This window comes from Jaculus jaculus, chromosome 17 (assembly GCF_020740685.1).
Source record: "Jaculus jaculus isolate mJacJac1 chromosome 17, mJacJac1.mat.Y.cur, whole genome shotgun sequence".
In the NCBI taxonomy this organism is placed as follows: Eukaryota; Metazoa; Chordata; class Mammalia; order Rodentia; family Dipodidae; genus Jaculus; species Jaculus jaculus.
Genome location: NC_059118.1, coordinates 7506132 through 7525144, shown reverse-complemented (window position 1 = coordinate 7525144; position 19013 = coordinate 7506132). Strand labels below are relative to the sequence as shown.

The following is a 19013-nucleotide window of genomic DNA, read 5'->3' as shown; positions in this document are numbered from 1 at the left end:
GGAAGGAAGGAAGGAAGGAAGGAAGGAAGGAAGGAAGGAAGGAGAAAAAAATGTAGTATGTGAGCTATATGTGAAATATAATTTAAATAGAATTATTCACTTGTCTACTTACATTCCTGTTGTTGTAATTCCTAGTTCTATAACATTAATATAAATAATCATTAAGTTTATAGTTAGTCTGAGAAAAGAAATATATATTCTAACTTTTAGAAGAAAAAATAAATTATACATCATTTTGCTTTTTAAATAATTTAATAATTAAATTAATAATTAAATAATTTAAATAATTCAATTTTCTTTGAAACATAGTATTGATCAAATAAAACTGCAGTTCATTTGTTTTATAATAAGCAAACATGGTCTTACCCTTTTCTTGGACACCACAGCAATTTTAGCATCTGCTTTGACTTTATCTGTAAAATAGTAAAATACCACTTATTCAAAAATACCCATGTTTCCATTCAAATACATAATTATACAACTGACTTTCTACTTTCTCATGCTTTCGTAACTGTGCTGTTTCAGTAGTCCCTTTAATTAAAATGCTACTAAGGGGCTGGAGAGACAGCTTAGTGGTTAAGGTAGTTGCCTGCAAGCCTGTCAGCTCAGGTTCAAATTTCCAGTACCTACATAAAAAACCAGATACACAAAGTGGCACATGGTTCTGGAGTTTGTTTGCACCTGACATGCCCATTCTTATTCATTCTCTCTCTCTCTCTTTCCTTGCAAAGAATAACTATATTTTTTTTTAAATTTTTTTTTGGTTTATTTTTACTTATTTATTTGAGAGTGACGGACAGAGAAAGAGGCAGAGAGAGAGAGAGAGAATGGGCGCTCCAGGGCTTCCAGCCACTGCAGACGAATTCCAGACTCGTGTGCCCCCTTGTGCATCTGGCTAACATGGGTCCTGGGGAACCGAGCCTCGAACCGGGGTCCTTAGGCTTCACAGGCAAGCGCTTAACCACTAAGCCATCTCTCCAGCCCAGAATAACTATATTTTAAGGTTAATAAATTCAGTTCCCCAGAATTAAGTAGAGCTAAGTATATGAAAAAGTCGTAACATCAGGAAGGAGTTCATATACTTATTTGACAGATTTCTTTTAAATTTTGTAGGCTAGCTGGACTTCCTCAAGTTAGCACCCAGTCTGTCTGCTACCTAGTGTCTAGTCAAGTTGCTGTTGTAGAGGCACAGAGCCTCAGTTGTCTCCGCTTGTGCATCTAGCAGGACACTGGACAAAAGCTTCAGGGAAGCAGCATCTCGCTGAATTCACGTGACCGCACTGCGAGCACCAGTCTGTCTTCACCCCCAGCTGAGCGTGTGGTGCCAAGCTAAAGTCAGTACAGACCAGACTGGTCTACTGATAGCAATGACCTGTCCACAGGGCCTGCTGCCTCCAATGAGACCACTTACATACACATGGAAACAAGGTATAATTGATTGATATGCTAAGAGAAGGGAAAACAGAATCATATAAAATGTTCCATTAAAAGCCAGGCATAGTGTCTCATGGCTTTAATGCCAGCACTTGGGAGGCAGGGGTGAGGAGAATCACCATGAGCACCAGGCCAGCCTGGGATTCAGAGTGAGTTCCACGTCAGCTTAGACCAGAGTAAGGCTCTACCTTGAAAAAAAAAATGTTTGGTTGAAATTAAAATCATAAAAAGCTGAAAATAGTGGAAGACAAAGAACAAAGGGAATATAGAGAAAATAGTTATGAATAAGAAGCCATCACTGAGGAAAATCATCCTGATGGAACTCAATCCCACTATATCAATGTTCACAGTAGACATCAGTGGCCCAAACATACAGTTAAAAGGAAGGGAAGATACAGAGCTGGGCATGGTGACACATACCTTTAATCCCAGCATTCAGGAGACAAGAGGTAGGAGAATGCTGTGACTTTGAGACCACCCTAAGACTGCATAGTGAATTCCAGGTCAGCCTGGGCTAGAGTGAGACCCTACCTCAGAAAAGAAAAAAAGGTGGCGGTGGGGGGGTAGGTATGTCATGCTAGTAGTAATGAAAAGAAGTCTTGGGCTGGGTGTGTAGAAGTAGGTAATGCCTAGTATGCACAAAGCCTTGGGGTTAAGGGTCTGGTCTTAATTCTAAGCAATAGAAATAACAGTAATAGCAATAACTGTAGACAGCAGACTTCAGAGCAAGAAAAAGTTATTAGGAATAAAAAGTGGTATTGTCAATCATAAATAAAGAGCTCAGCATTCCAAAAAGATGTAACAACTCTTAATGTCAAGACAGCTACCAAGCAAAATCACAACAAAGAGGTCAAGGAGAATTTTTAAAATCCACTATTATAGTTGGAGATTTCAACACCCATCTATTAGAAATGGGCAAAAGCAGCAGTCAAGGGGTTAGGTAGATGTCTCAGTTAGAAAAGTGCTTGTATTACTAGTATGGAGACTTGAGTACAATCATCAATGCCTATGTAGATGCCAGGCACAGTGGTACACATCTGGAATCTCAGTGCTGGGGAGGTAGAGACAGGAAAATCCTTGGGCCAACCAATCTATCCTAAATAGTGAGCTCTATACCACTAAATTTTGTCACATAGGAGGTAAATACTTGTAAGGCTGGGGAGATGGTTCCACAGTTAAGGTGCTTGCCTACAAAGCCAAAGGACCCAGGTTCAATTCTCTAGTACGCATATAAAGCCATATGTACAAGGTGGCACATGCATCTGGAATTCATCGGTAGTGGCCATGGCACACCCATTGTCTCTCTCCATCTACCTTTCTCTCTTCTCAAATAAATATTAAAAAGTGAAATGGCCATAATATCTACAGATATTAATGTTCAGAAACTGACATACTTCAAAGCCTATTGTAGTTAAACAAGAGAGCTGTGCACAACTTGTGTAAGATATAAAGTCGTATTGTGACATCAGAATAGGTTGAGCCTTTATTATTAATATGCAGAGATGCTTTCAGCACAGGGAGGAGATGGCCTCTGTGGTGATGAGTGGAGCCACACTGGTGCGCTCCTGACGGTGAACCAGAGTGGCAGTGCTTGTCCTTACTTTTCTATGCTCTTCCAGCCTATTTCATGTGCTTCAAAACCTCAACTTCCATAAGTGGGTAAATATTTAAACTTCTCAAATAAAATGTTTCACATATACATATATTGAAAGCAAACATGAAACTTTTCAAAGAAGAAAAGACAGGTACTTTTACTTTAAAGTTCACTTAAAGGCCAGATCCTCCCATGGAGGAACCTGCGTGAGAACTGGGTAATTAAGGAAGTGGCTATGTGATATAAAATTACTCTGATCACAAAGTAGGAACATTTAAAACATACTTCAGTTTATTGAAATTGTGTTATGTGACAATCATAACCACTTAGACTTAAAAATGTGCCTTACCTGCTATAATGTTTCAAATGGCTTAATTTAAAAAGAGATCTACGAACCATAACATTTATGCTTCAAGGGAACTTTTCTGAAAATGACCAAAATATTCTATTTCTTACCTAATTTAAGTTTGGGTTTATATTTCATTAGTGCTTTGAATTTATTAAAACACTTTGAAAATAACGTTGCGAATAAATACAGCATATCCAGTTGAGGTCATAAGACAAAAATGTTTAAAATATATGGTTTGTGGGATGGAAGTGTATCTCAGATGTAGAGAGATGTTCCAGCACCACACCTGTAATCCCAGCATTAGAGAGATGGAGACAAGAGGACCAGAAGTTCAAGGTCATGCTCAGCTACATAGGGAATTAGAGGCCATTCTGAGCTACATGAGATCCTGCCTCAAACAGCAACAGAAAGGGAAGGAGGGAGGGAAGGAAAAAGAAATATATCTGTGATTTCTAATTTTGAAATAAGTATAAATATTAAAATATACAAAATGCCTTGTGTAGCCCTAGGAGCAAAGAAGATAGCAAGAAACATGAAGGATAATCCCCATGTTCAAATAGAATTTAGTCAAGGAAAATAGTTCCAGAGGTCAAAATACATGCTATTAATCCATTCATTTACTTTGCAGAGAATCCAGGTAGAAAATTTCCATATGACAAAAAGACAGAGCTTTGTATTTTAGAAGACAGCCTCTGAAGAGACGCTGGTGAGGGACCGTGTGCGTACCTTGCTGGGCCTGGAGGCACCTCTCCAGCCTTTGCTCTGGGGAACACTGGTGGAGCAGGCACGCTTCCTGGAGGGCGCTCATGTACCACTTCTTTTTCACACACTTTTCTGGCTGTGTAAATGGAGACAGTGAAGAATATTTGTTTGAAATATATAATCTTGTTTTATAATCCTCAGTCAATTTAACTATTGAGCTAGAACTAAATCTAATTTGGGCATAGTATAATATATTACACTTAGGTTTCAGTGTCTTGGTTATTACTTTATTGTTTTAAAATGTTGCAGTGCTGTAGGAATTTTGCAAGTTATTGACCAATGGGGTCAGATGCTTGGGTTTATATTATGATTCATTTTCACATTTACAAATTTATACAGTTAATGTTTCAATGTAACAAAATAGTCCCATGAATACATGCTACTGGGTTCTCATTAACTTCCATGTACACTGACAGAACACTGGTACTGAAGTAGGGTAATGAAAGCAAGTTTCTTAGTATAAAAATTTTCATTCCAGCACTGGGGAAGTGACTCATGTTGAAGGTATTTGCTTGCAAAGCCCATTGCTCATGTTTGATTCTGCAGTACCCATATAGAGCCAGATGCACAAAGTGGAACATGGGTCTGGAGTTGGTTTACAGAGACCCTGGTATACCTGTATTTTTCTTTCTTTCTTTCTTTCTTTCTTTCTTTCTTTCTTTCTTTCTTTCTTTCTTCCTTCCTTCCTTCCTTCCTTCCTTTCCTTCCTCCCTCCCTCCCTCCCTTCCTTCCTTCCTTTCCTTCCTTCCCCCCATCTATCTATCTATCTATCTATCTATCTATCTATCTATCTATCTATCATCTTGCAAATAAATAAAAATATTTTTAAAATTTTCATTCTATCTACATTTCATTTTGGTCTCTCTTTCTCTCTCACTTTCAGATAAGGTCTCATGTACCCATGACTGTCCTAGAACTCTCTATATAGCTGAGGGTGACCCTGACCTCCAGATTTTTCTGCCTCTACCTTCCAAATGCTGGAATTACAGACACACAACCACACCTGGCTTATCTTATTTCCTAAACTTTACATATAAAATAGGAATATTAGTGATATATTTTCACAAGTGTTAGGTGAAAAATAATAAATGATAGTTTTCTGGAAATCCGAGTTCTAAGAGGATATGGTACAAATCTTCTAAAAACTGAAAAATCTCTATGTTACAAATCATAAAAAAATATCTAGTACAGTAATCTTTCTAATTTTTTTAACTTAACAGGAACAATTTTTTTTTAATTTTTATTTATTTATTTATTTGAGAGAGACAGACACAAAGAGAAAGACAGATACAGGGAGAGAGAGAGAATGGGCACGCCAAGACTTTGAGCCTCTGCAAATGAACTCCAGACACGTGCGCCCCCTTGTGCATCTGGCTAATGTGAGACCTGGGGAACCAAGCCTCGAACCGGGGTCCTTAGGCTTCACAGGCAAGCGCTTAACCGCTAAGCCATCTCTCCAGCCCTTAACAGGAACAATTTTATGTCTTTAAATGTTATAGCTTTTAAAATGTATGCCAGTGTTTTCTTGTTGAAAACTGCCATGTAAATGAATGAACCCATACTCTCTCCTCACCTGTGTGCAAAGATCTCCTGCTCATATCAGATGGTGAGAATGGTTCTCCCTTTACACAGAAGCTTCAACCTATACGACCTCACTGAACACGTGTTTGCGTGTGTATTTCTTCCCAATTTTTACCGTATTCTTAGAGTCTCCATTTAGTATTAACTACCTGCTCAGCCACACATCACCCTTCCAATAGCATTCGGACTTGCTTTCTGGTTACACGTACTTGTGAACACCACTGCCCATACGACAGAGGTGGTGTTTCGACGGTGGTCTGTCACGCACTGAGCACCTCATGTCTCACTACCATATTACCTAAACATTCAGAATTCTTAACTTTAGTTCTGGGCACAAGGTGGTTCAGAATTAAAGCAGTCAAGTAATACAACCAAATTTATATGCTTGCCAACCTCATCTGTAAATGTCATTCCTTCACTGTTATTTTTCAATGAGAAAAGTGGAAATATATGCAATTCAACATAGCAATGGAATTTTATTTTATTTTTTATTTTATGTTTTTGGTTTGTCAAGGTAGGGTCTTACTCCAGCCAAAGCTGACCTGGAATTCACTATGTAGTTTCAGGCTGGCCACAAACTCAAAGCAACCCTCCTACTCACTAGTGCTGGGATTAAAGGTGTGCACCACCATGCACAGCCAAGCACTGGAATTTTAAAGAAAGACTATCTGGTCTGGAAAGATGGCTTAGCAGTTAATGCACTTGCCTGCAAAACCAAAGGACGAAGGTTCTACTTCCCAGAGCCCACATTAGCCCAATGCATAAGGGAGCACACACATCTGTAGTTGTTTGCAGTGGCTGGAGGCCCTGGCATGCCCAGTCTCTCTCTCCCTCCCTCCCTCCTATTCTGTCTCTCTCAAATAAATAAAGTTTTTTTTTTTTTTAATGACTAAGTGAGCTTTTTCATATTTAAGACATCTGCAGTTCCACTACCACCTGTTAAGAAAATGATAGTGAGACTCACCTAAAATCTCCTATTACTCTAGACAGTTCTATGTTATTACTCATAAAAAACAGTTCAGGAATTTTCAAGAAAAAAAAAAGAGAAAACTAATGTAATGAAGTTAAAGAGAAAAGCTTTGTTTTAAACTTGTCTTGGTACCTTTAAGAACTTTTGGTAGATATATGCCATCTAGTGGTCATATATATTGACGCACTTTTAGAACTTCCCCACGTCACAATTTTCTAAGTTTTGAATTCTTATAAAATTGAAAATAACTGAAGGATGCTCCCACAACACATATGCCACAAACCCCATAGGGAACACCTGAAACCCCACTGAGTAGCTTCCTCAATGGAATGGGGGCAGGGACAAAAGAAAAGAGGGTGCCAACACATGCTCTATCTATATGAAATATGTTGTTAATAAGAATAGAAACAGACATAAAAAACAATTCTTGAATTTTATAATTAGGCTCAGTTGTGCACTGAATTTTAAATTAGGGGTTTTTAATCTAAGAAGTGATAGGTTTACAATATAAGAGTTTAGAATGCCCATCCTTCCCATCCCAGGTACTGTTTCCTACAAAGGCAGTCATTGCCAGTAGTTTTTTGTTCTTTTTTCTTTTTCTTTTTTCCTAGAGTGTCTCAGAGGTATTGTATGCAATTGCAAGCACTTACATGTACTTTACATTTATATCAATATATTCGATCTTCTCAAGTTTCTTGCATACTATTTAACTTATTGGGTCAACATGTTGCCAACCTCAGGACCTCCCATGGGACGGACAAACGTACCTCTAGTCTGTGAGCAGAACAACCGTCATGAGCACAGAGGTAGGGGGAGTACAGGAGGTGAGAGGAACCAGAGTCGGGGGATCAGCCCTGCGAAGGGGAACAGAGAAACTCACTGCAAAGGGGGGCTTGAGCGAAGGCCTGAAGGAGACCCGGAAAGGGAAAGAGTATTTTAGGAAGAACAAGACCCTCTCAGGTAGAGTAATGAGGCCTATGCAAAGCATCACAGAAATGAGGGCTGCTTGAGTCTAAGTGGCAAAGGGCACAGTAATCGGATGGGCAGATCCAGGAGGTCTTTTGAGGTCTTGCTGTGCTCTGGTTATTGCTTTCAATGAAACACATGCCACTGCAGAGTTCTGAGTGGAAGTTAACACTTGATTTGGTCTAAATGTCTTTTTCTTCCTGTGAGATGGGGTCTGACTATGTAGTCTAGGCTGGCCGGAATTATCCATTCCCTGCCTCCCCCGTGAGTGCTGCTTGGAATTACACAAATGCTGTAGCCGGCTTGCTTTAATGCGGGGCAGCTGGCTACATGGGGGTGCAATAATCCAGGTGAGAAATGATGAAGGTATGGACTAGGGAAGCAGCAGCCAATGGGGTGAAAAGTGTTGGGAGTCTGCATGTAATCTGAACAAAAAGAATTACATCAACTAAAAATAGGTTGTGAGAAAAAAAAGACTTTAGAACCTTTGGACAGAGTGAGTAGGTTTGCTGTCTACTAAATGGACTTTAGAACCTTTGGACAGAGTGAGTAGGTTTCCTGTCTATTAAATGGACTTCAGATCCTTTGGACAGAGTGAGTAGGTTTCCTGTCTATTAAATGGACTTCAGAACCTTTGGACAGAGTGAGTAGGTTTCCTGTCTATTAAATGGACTTCAGAACCTTTGGACAGAGTGAGTAGGTTTCCTGTCTACTAAATGGATTTCAGAACCACTGGACAGTGAGTAGGTTTCCTGTCTACTAAATGGACTTCAGAACCTCTGGACAGAGTGAGTAGGAAGATGGGCTTTCTGTCTCCCAAATGGAGCAAGATAGCAAGAAAGATGAGATTTGGGGCTGGGAACACAGTGCAGTGGTAGCACTATAAGCATGTACACGGGCCTGTGTTCAACCTCCAGTACCACAAAAATAAAAAATGGTGGGGGAGGGAGGAGAGATGGCTTAATGCTTAAGGCACTTGCCTGCAAAACCTAAAAACCCAGGTTCAATTCTCCAACTCCCACATAAGCCAGATGCACAAGGTAGCACACGTGTCCAGAGTTATTTGCAGTGGCTAGAAGCCCTAGCATGCCCATTCTCTCTGTCTCTGTCTCAAATAAAAATTTTTTTAAAGGTGGGGGATTATCAGGAGAAAGAGAGGAGGAAAAAGAGATTAGGGTGTATATCAAGAGTTCAGGCATGTTGAGTGTGACATGTTGACATGCATAAGGAGAGTGGGTATGACATTCAAGTATAGATAAGTAGCAACGAGACATGAAAATTCATGAGACAGAGCAGGACTAAAGGTGTTTAGTACTCTGCAATAAACTGGATGACGTGATCAAAGAGTCAAGGCATAGATGTGTACACAGACACAAGATTCCTGTGTGTTACCACTTACTGAGAAATGTCCCAGTGATGTACCTGTAGGTTATTTCAAATACCCTGCAATTTGAAACAATGCTAGAATAAAAATTTTTCAACAAAGTATTTTCCCATGTGAAAATCTACTGAAAGATAAATCCTTACATATTGAATTACCAAATTTGACATGCATATATCATAAATGTTGGAAACTTTTGTGGAGTTACTCTCAAATAAGAACACCCTGGTTTATATCAAAAACAATACATGTCCCCATTCATCAGAACACTTCTGTTACAAGCTTCCAAATGATAGTTAATCTTTTTCAAGAAAAAAATAATGCCTCCTTTTTATTATCATTCATTTCTTACACTGAGCATTTATGGACAATCCTTCATAATTTTAAAAAGTCATGCACATTTTCTTTTTTACAAATTACTGTCCAGGTCCTAGACTAATATGTTCATTGGTCTTTGTCTTATTTATAAAAGATTTTTATATGTTGACAAAATAACCCTTTGCTATACATATGTTGCAAATATACTTATTTCTTTTAAAAGTAATTTTATTAAAGTATATTAATCCTACAGAATAATGGGTTTCATTATGAATTTTTATACTCATCTAAACAGTCCCTCTTCTATATATTTAACATTTATGGGACTTTTTTCTATATTTAACATTTGAGGAAAACAAAAACATGTGATACTTCTTTCAAGACAGGTTTATTTCACTTAACATAACGATCTCTAATTCCATCCTTTCTCATGCAAGTGACATTTCATTCTTTATGTCTAAATAATGCTCCACTAGGTGCGTACACCACACTCCTCTGTTATTGGTCATGTAAGCTGATTCTAGAACTTGGCTATCAGGAATAGTGCTGCAATAATGTGAATCTCTGCTGAATGTTAACTTTGCTTCAGATATACACAGGAGTGCTATAGCTGAATCATGTGGTAGTTCTAGCTGTTTTTGAGGAACCTCTATACTGATTTGTGTAGCAGCTGCATGAATCTATATCCCCACTAACAGAGTATATGAGTTCATTTATTCCTCTATATCCTCACCAGAATCTGTTCTGTGTTTCATATCACATTCTATGAATCTGTTGAATCACTGTTAGTGACAAACTACTTCGACTATTAGAGCTTAGTTATACCTTTTGTATGTTCCAGGTTTATTATCCTCCCTCTTCAAATTTTAGAATTTTGTGATGCTAAAAACTCCTGCCTTCAAACTGAGATTTTTTTAAATACTTAAAGAAAATCGACACCTACCACATTAAATCTTCCAAACCAAAAGTGAATTATAGATTTCTACTTACTCAGGCAGTTTTTTCTTTTAGTACAATGTCAAAATTTCACTCATGTAGACTTTATACATTGTTCTCTAAGCTCACTCTAGAGTATTTTATAGGCATTGGTGTTATTATTAAGAGAACTGTGATTCATATTTTTAAAGTGGATATTTCTGTTATCATATAACCTGATACATCACTGAATTTTTTCTATTTTTAACAGTGTTTCTATTATTTATAGTAGCTTTATTTTTACAGTAGATTTTCTACTTGACAAGTGTACAATCATCCCCTAGCAATATAATGTTGCTTCTTCCTTCCCTGTCTATATACTCATGCTTCTAGGGTTTTTTGTTTTGGGGGTTTTTTTGGCTAATTACATTAGCAACTATAACAGGACACTATTAAGTAGTAGTATGAATTCAACATAAACAAATATCCCAATTTATTGCAAGAATAACCCATGTTGCCTTGGTTGAAATAGTCAAATGAATCCATATGCTTTTCAAGACATGTTGAATGGAGTCGCAGTAATGTCACAGGTTGTTCTGCTGGTCTGTGACCACCCTCTCAGATAGCGCCTCTGGATGCCACCCCAGGGCAAGGCTTATGGACTAACAAGAAAGAAGCCAAGGCTCTGTATCCAGTTCCACAGGTTCATCCCCAGCATGAGCTATCAGGTCAGGTTGACAGGAATGAGCAGTGTGCCTGAATGAACAGCAGTAATAATGCTGTCACTAATTTCAATTTAAAATACTAGTATGTACAGCAGGTCGACTTTCTAATAATGCCTAACTAATTAGTTGTCCTCCTGTAACATATACTTATTTATTTATTTCAGTACTGGGAATTGAGCCTAGACCCTTGGGCATAAGAGCCAAGCACTATACCTTGAATGTTATCATCAGTCTCCCAATTTCTTTTAGCCCTCACTTCAAAGCCAAGGTCCTGTGCTGTGTATGTGGCTGTGCCCCCTTGTCCTTATGCCTCTTCTCCTCAAATCTCCTGAGTCCTTCCTCTGGGATTAAAAGCTAACAGGTAGGTGACGAGATGGCTTAGTGGTTAAGGTGTTTGCCTGTGAAGCCAAAGGACCATGTTCTATTCCCCACGACCCACGTTAGCCAGATACACAAAGTAGTACATGCGTCTGGAGTTCGTTTACAGTGGCTGAAGGCCCTGGCGGGCCCATTCTCTTTCTCCCTCTTTCTCTCTCTCTTTCAAATAAATTATATATATATATATATATATATATATATATATATATATATATATATATTATTTGTATGTTTTTTAAAAAGTTAACAGGAGGAAACTGAAGAAAATGTTTCCATTTAGCTACTGTTACACAATGTTATCTTTGCTGCATTTGGGCTTGAGGGAATCTTTTAATGTGGATGTTTTGTGGGGCATTACTATAATTTTTTTAAAGTCGACTTTTGGCTGGAGAGATGGCTTAGTGGTTAAGGTGCTTGCCTATGAAGCCTAAGAACCCAGGTTAGATGGCCCAGCACACACCATGAAGCAGATGCACATGGTAGCACATGTGTCTGGAATTCCTTTGCAGTGGCTAGAGGCTCTGGCACACCCACTCTTTCTATCTCTATCTACTTTCTCTCTCAAATAAAAATAAATATTAAATTAAAAAGTTAAGCTAGGTATGGTGGCACACTCTCAGCACTTGGGAGGCTGAGGTAGGAAGATCACCATGAGTTCAAGGCCACTCTGAGACTACAGAATAAATTCCAGGTCAGCCTAGGCTAGAGAGAGGCCCTACCACAAAAACAAAATTTTAAAATCTATCTCACAACTAGAAATGTTCCTTGACAGGGAAAATGCCTTCCTTCCTACGTGGTTATTGGGAACACATATCCCTATTACTATGTTTCTGCCTCTTTCTGCTGAGGCTATGCTGGGACAGGAAGCTTTCTTCTGTAGAGATTTTTCTGAGATGACTCCTAACCTTTCCCCCATGTTTGTAGCACCATCCCTGAGAACAGTGAGAATGCTGGCCATGCACATCTCTCCTCACTCTGATAACCAGGAGCTCTATGTGCAGATTCCTCGGGGGCCTGACCTCATATTCTATGTTGCTCAGGTTTTAGGGTACATGTATCAAAAGCTAAAACAAATGAACAACCCTGGAATATGCATGAGGGAAATAGCCATTCTTCCATCTCCTAAAAGGGAAGAAATAAGCATAGGGAAATTTCCACAGCACAATGACATTTTTCTCCTGACAAATTTCTGTATCTCAACATTAAACTTTTTATATCCTAATGTAAATTAGGATAAGGTTTGGCCCCTTCTTTTATAAACTCTTTATGCATACCTTTGTGCCTCACTTTGCATTTTGGAAATAATTATTTTTGCCCTCAAGATTTACATATTTCACTAAAACATGCCTCTATATAAAATAATTTTAGAACTTTCAAAATAGCTTTTTCTCTCACATCAAAATAAAACACAAAAATGTTTTAAAATATGCTATAAATGCTCAGGGAAACACTTGAGCAAATTTCAAAAGTCAAAAGCTTGTTACTTCAGGATTAAGTAAGACTAGTGGCTTCAGATAAGGAAGGGGTGAGCACCCCAAACACCTAATAAATCTCATGATTCTGACAGAGAGCACCCTATCTTCTGTTACATCTCCATTGCTCTGACATTTCAGTTGTCTCACTCGGGGTACAGGAGGAGAAGAAATAATGATCAAGCTAAGCATGTAGGTGTATGTCTTGTTACTGGAAAGGGAAAGGCAAGAATATTCTCAGTTCAAGGCTAGCATGAGCATCTAAGGGAGACCCTTTCTCAAACCAAACTATAAAAATATAAAAGGAGAGCACTTGTCTAGCTAGTGTGCAGCCCTGTTTTATATCCTTAGTACTACAAAATAAATCAATAAAGAAATATTATAAGAAGTAATGGTCATAGGAATAGAAGGGATACAGTATGAAAACTTTCATCATCTCCTGAGTATAAATATGATTCTTAATAGATGAATTAGCATGGAGATGTTTGGGATTAGGAGAAGTTTGAGACTAAACAGATGGGTAGGCAGGGAAAGATGCTGCACTATGTCTGAGAACATTCCTAGCCTTGCAGAATTGAAAAGTTTGTAAACTCCTGTTCTATGAAGTCTTGTTTTCAGTTGGTCTCATTGGCCAATTGAGGGTTTAATATTGTTTTTCCATTTTCAGGGGATTAGGAGGAAACTGAATTATCCTTTGTGGGAACTTACAACTCTCTGAGTAAGGGTTCTGCTATTACTCTATGCTAATATGAAGTGGCAAACGCCAGGAAAAGATCATATCATGTATTCATCTGTCCAACGAGGTCAGTGGAGAGAATTCTTCAATCTGGTAGAAATCTATGTTTCTGCTGCTTTTTGTCTTAGCACTTGTTTTTCATCACAGACCACAGCAAGATTTAATAACATGAGGTAGTAACAAGCTAAATTTCACACCTGGAACTTGACTGTGTGCACAGTCTCACACTGTCTCATTTTTTGCCAAATCAAACTGAATATGACATGTGTCATTCATCGATAAGAAATTGGATATCAATTTTTTGAGGCTATCCTGGATTTGTATAAATTGGACAAAAACATACATAGTGCTTGCACAATGACAGCATATCAATATCTTGAACCTTTGCTGGTGACACAAATATGCAGCCCAGACGACTTTTTTGCCACACCTCGACACAGTGGCCACTCAGAGGCTGAGAACCTTCATGCCAGGGGCTGGCTTCCTGTGTGCTCCACAGTGCTGTTCTTCACTAACCTGGTGCCACTGGTCCACAGCACTGACATCAGATGATGTTCTCTGCCTCACCGCATCTGCTTAACCTCAGAGGCTATAGCCTCTCTGTGTACAGCCCACACTGCTTCCCCTAGGTACCTCAGATGAGGAAAACAGGCAAGCGCTGTGTTCCACCTTAAAACAGAGAATTGACCACATGCAAATGCAAAGGGCCTGATTCCTTTTTGGAAAAGAAAGAAGAAAGAAAGAAAGAAAGAAAGAAAGAAAGAAAGAGGGAGAGAGAGAAAGAGAGAGGGAGGGAGAGAGAGAGAGAAAGAGAGAGGGAGAGAGAGAAAGAAAGAAAGAAGAAAGAAAGAAAGAAAGAAAGAAAGAAAGAAAGAAAGAAAGAAAGAAAGAAAGAAAGAAAGAAAGAAGGCAGGCAGGCAGGCAGGGAGGGAGGGAGGGAAAGGGAGGGAGGAAGAAAGAAAGGTGGGAGGGAGGGAGAGAGGGAGGGAAGGGAAAGAGGGAGGGAAGGGAAAGAGGGAGAGAAAGAAAGAACGAAAAACATGATCACAACAAGACCTAGTATTTACCAGCCACAGGTGCTGGTTAGCTGTAAAGAAGGCCTGGTTCCTGGCTTTGGAAATTCCAAAAGGGAGGGAGCAACTTCACCTTCTCCCTCCTTCCTCTCTGTTGCAGCTACCTTTTCTTTGCTGGGAAAAACATCCAACCAGAAGAGGTTTATTGGAGGAAAGGGATTGTTTTGCAGCAGAAGCTTCATCATGGCAGAGGAAGCCGGCTCACTTCATCATACATCCACAGCAGAGAGAGAAAGACCAAAATCAGCAAGGACAAACAGCCAGAGCTCAAACTGGCTCTTGGCACACTGAGAAGGGCTAGACTCAAGATCCTCCCCCAATGACACACATCTAGCAGGGTTCTGACTACTAGAGACTTAAGTAGGAAGCTTAATCAAAAATATCTGAGTCAGGAAGGAGAGATGGCTTAGCAGTTAAGGTGCTTGCCTGCGAGGCCTAGGACCCCATGTTCAATTCCCCAGATCCAACATAAGCCAGACACACAGGTCGCACATGCACACAAAGGGGCACATGCGTCTGGAGTTCTGCAGTGGCTGAACGCTCTGGCACAGTAATTTTCTCCCTCTCTTTCTTTCTTTCTCTCTCTCTCCCCCACTTCTCTCATAAAAAAGTGTGCCACCATGCCTAGCAAAAAAATTTTAATTAAAAAAATAGTACCTGAGTCTATGGGAACATTTAGAGTCACACCACCATCGTCTCCCATACTTCTTCTACCTGCTCCACTGTCTCCCTTGGTTTCTTTGACACTCAAACTACCAACATACTACCTCCTTTTCTTGCTTCCTGTGTCATGCCTGCTAACTTAACTTCATAAGGGCAACAAACTGCTTGTTTTGCTCTCTTGGGAGTCTTGAAGAGTCTCAGAACACAGAAGCAAAGTAAGATACTGACTGAGGGCTACACAGACAGTTGTGTTACAGGTGGAATCGGCACAGCCCAGAAACTAAAGGTGGGGGAAATCCCAACACTTTTAAAAAACCTGTTACATTTAATTTCCTACAAAAATAAAAGTTTATAAACACACTGACATCAGCATAACGGACACTGCTTCTGAGATGATCCAGAACTTATTCTTTGTATAGAATTCAGATCTTTAAAGTACTTCTTTATCACTAATTTATCTTGTGATTTATGGTACTATGGTATTAAGTGTGTGTAATGTAAAACAAAGTGAGTAACTGAAACTAACGTAACATAATCAACTATTTCTGAATGCAGTCCCTTTGGGGAACAGTAGAACCACATTACAATCCATTAGATAACAGTGACCGTAGTAAAAAAGTATCAGCTCAAATTTTGATTACTTCAATATCAAAATGCAAACAGGTACTTATAATTTAGAAAATTTATCTCTCAGACACAATGTTGAACATGAAAAATATGGAAAACTGGAATCACAAATACTTAGAACCTTCCATATTTAGCTTCATGAATCCATTCGAACATTCAAACAGCTTTAAATGTTAACCCTTCCTTTGCTTTTTCATTTTATGTGGCAGTGTTGGGGATTGCACCAGGGCTAAGGAATGCTGGAATGTTAGCAAATGCTCTAGCACTGAGCTGTGCCCCAGCCATTGTTGTAATTTTGTTTGACTCAAGGTGTTGCAAAATTTCCCTGGTTGGCCTCAGACTCACTACAATATCCAGGCAGAGCTTGAACTGGCAATCCTTCTACTTCCCTCTCCAGAGTAACTGGTATGATAGGTATGCACCACTATGCCCAGCCTTTACTTTATTTCTTATTTAATATGGCTTTAAAGACATACACATAAATCCTAGATTTCATAAGCTAAAAAAAAAGCCATGAAATGATCTTTTGGAAAATCTCTCTCAAGAATATTTGAGATCCAAGGCATTCCCTATGGTAAAGTCCTCTGCCAGGAAAGGAGTATCAATGCTACCATGTTTTCATTTAAATCCACAGTGCTCCTGACTAACCAAGCACTACGCTGAGGCACTGTTCTGTTTATTATTGTGCCACAGCCATCTTTCTCTTCCTCTGGCAGGCAGATCATTTTCACTTAAAGCAGTTCAGAGGAAAGTTAATCACAAGAATATCTTGTCTTGTTTAAATTGGATTTCTGCAACAGCAGCCAGTAATCTAGACAGTAAGAAGTCTTGTTCCTTTGATGCAAAGTAGATGACAGTCCCTTCATCTCCTTAAACCATGGACGCCCAGCGTTGGTGTCCTTAGCTTTCTGTGAATATCTGTCCTGAAACCAGTCGTGTTTAAACAGGTTCCCAGAATCTTAGACTGCTTATTTAAGTTATTCAATTCTTTAAACAAATACTGCTTTAAAATGTAGTTTGTTGCTTAGCTTAATCACATACAGGTATTTTGCTTATTTTAACTTAGTAGGATTTTAAGATTGAAATAATTTTAGCTGGGTATGGTTACACACACCTTTAATCCCAGAAACTGGGAGGTTAAGTTTGAGCGAGGAGAATCCCTGTGAGTTCAAGGCCAGCATGGGCTATAAAGTGAGTTCCAGGTTAGCCTGGGCTAGAGTGAAACCCTGCCTCAAAACAATCTATGTTCCCCATTCTCCATCCTACTGGACAGGTGACAAAAATGTCTAGCTTCAAGTACCATCATCCTTATATCAGTAGAGATATGAGGACACAATGAATACTAAAGAGATATTAGGCAGAACAAAAGAAAAAGGAAACTTTAGAGTCAAATATTTAGAGTATAATTAATTCCATTATTTGGCTTTCATTGAAACACCAAAAATTACCAACAGAGGAGACCTTACTGGGAGCTCCCTGCAACTCTGGAGGCTCAGCGAAGAGCAAAGCAAGTGGCTTGACACGACATGGACCTGAAAACCAGTCAAGACATTCAACAAGACTTTACTAATACAGATTTTAACATACAGTCACTAGATATTTTAGACACTTCAGTCTTTTTAAAAAAATCCAAATGGAAGAGACAATTGATACATACTGTGATTTTTTTTTTTTAATCTTAAGAAAGCCCATCTGACACTATAGGTTTGTCTAGACTGACATTCTCTAAAACAACTTTCATACCACTAATTCATAACTACTATTTAGTGCAGCAGACCTGAAATCAGATGTGGAGAAAAGAGATGAAGTGAAAGGGCTCCAGCTGTCCTGACAAAGAGAAAGTCATAGAAGCATGTCAAAGAACAAGTGTCTAGTGGCTCAGTTTCATCAGGCTGTCTGGCTTCTTTAGTGCCATGAACTCATGAGCCCACTCAACATCCTACAAAGTAAATACATTTGACACACTACACATCTCTAAATATCATCTTCACTGGATCCAGTACACACAGAAAAATGAGCATTTAGTGGGGTTATTCTTTTCTATAAAATGGTTCTTTTTAAGAACTTTTACTGACAACTTCCATATATATACATATATATATATATATATATATATATATATATATATATATATATAACGTGCCATGATCATAATCTCCTCCTACCACCCCGCTTTGTTGCCCTTCCCCTACGCTCCTTCACTGAAACCCTTCTTTTTTTCAATTTTTTTTTATTAACAACTTCCATGATTATAAACAATATCCCATGGTAATGCCCTCCCTCCTCCCACTTTCCCCTTTGAAACTCCATTCTCCATCATATCCCCTTTACCTCTCAATTAGTCTCTCTTTTATTTTGATGTCATGATCTTTTCCTCCTCTTATGATGGTCTTGTGTAGGTAGTGTCAGGCACTGTGAGGTCATGGGTATCCAGGCCATTTTGTGTCTGGGAGGAGCACGTTGTAAGGAGTCCTACCCTTCCTTTGGCTCTTATATTCTTTCTGCCACTTCTTCCTCAGTAGACTCTGAGCTTTGGAAGGTATGGTAGAGATATTGAAGTGCTGAGCACTCCTGTCACTTCTTTACAGCACCATATGCCTTCTAACCCCTTCTTTCCAACTAGTCCTTCTTCTTTTTTTGTTCTTTATGAGATAGGGTCTCGCTCTACCCAGGCTGACCTGTAATTCATTATATAGTCTCATACTGTCCTCAAACTCACAGTGATCCTCCTACCTCTGCCTTCCTAATGCTGGGATTAAAGATGTGTGCCATCATGGCCAGTATACCTCTTCTACTTTGATATCATTTTTGTTTCTTCTTTTCTTTCTTTCTTTTCTTTTTCTTTTTTCTTTTTCTTTTTTTCCCTCCTCCATAGTTCTTGAAATTCACTAAGAAGGTTACAGCCAAACTTGTTAAAAGACACTCCTAGCATACCGTCCAGTATGCAGCTTAAGGATCTTTGCAGCAGAATACGGAAAACAGAAAGTTTAGCAATGAATTGTGAAGAAAGATACAAAACAAACCATGGCATCAGAATCCCAACATTTGGTTACTAACAGCCACTTACTG

General features: G+C 38.9%; 1 protein-coding gene across 1 annotated transcript in view; it reads right to left on the bottom strand.

Moving 5' to 3' along the window:
• The window catches only part of Zcwpw2 (zinc finger CW-type and PWWP domain containing 2), a 117844-nt gene that overhangs the window by 35351 nt on the left and 63480 nt on the right, over positions 1-19013 (bottom strand). The window contains exons 4-5 of the mRNA XM_045136308.1: positions 4104-4215; positions 367-413 (exon numbers count right to left, since the gene is read on the bottom strand). Coding sequence (XP_044992243.1) covers positions 367-413; positions 4104-4215 — 159 coding nt within the window. The remainder of the gene's footprint in view (positions 1-366; positions 414-4103; positions 4216-19013) is intronic.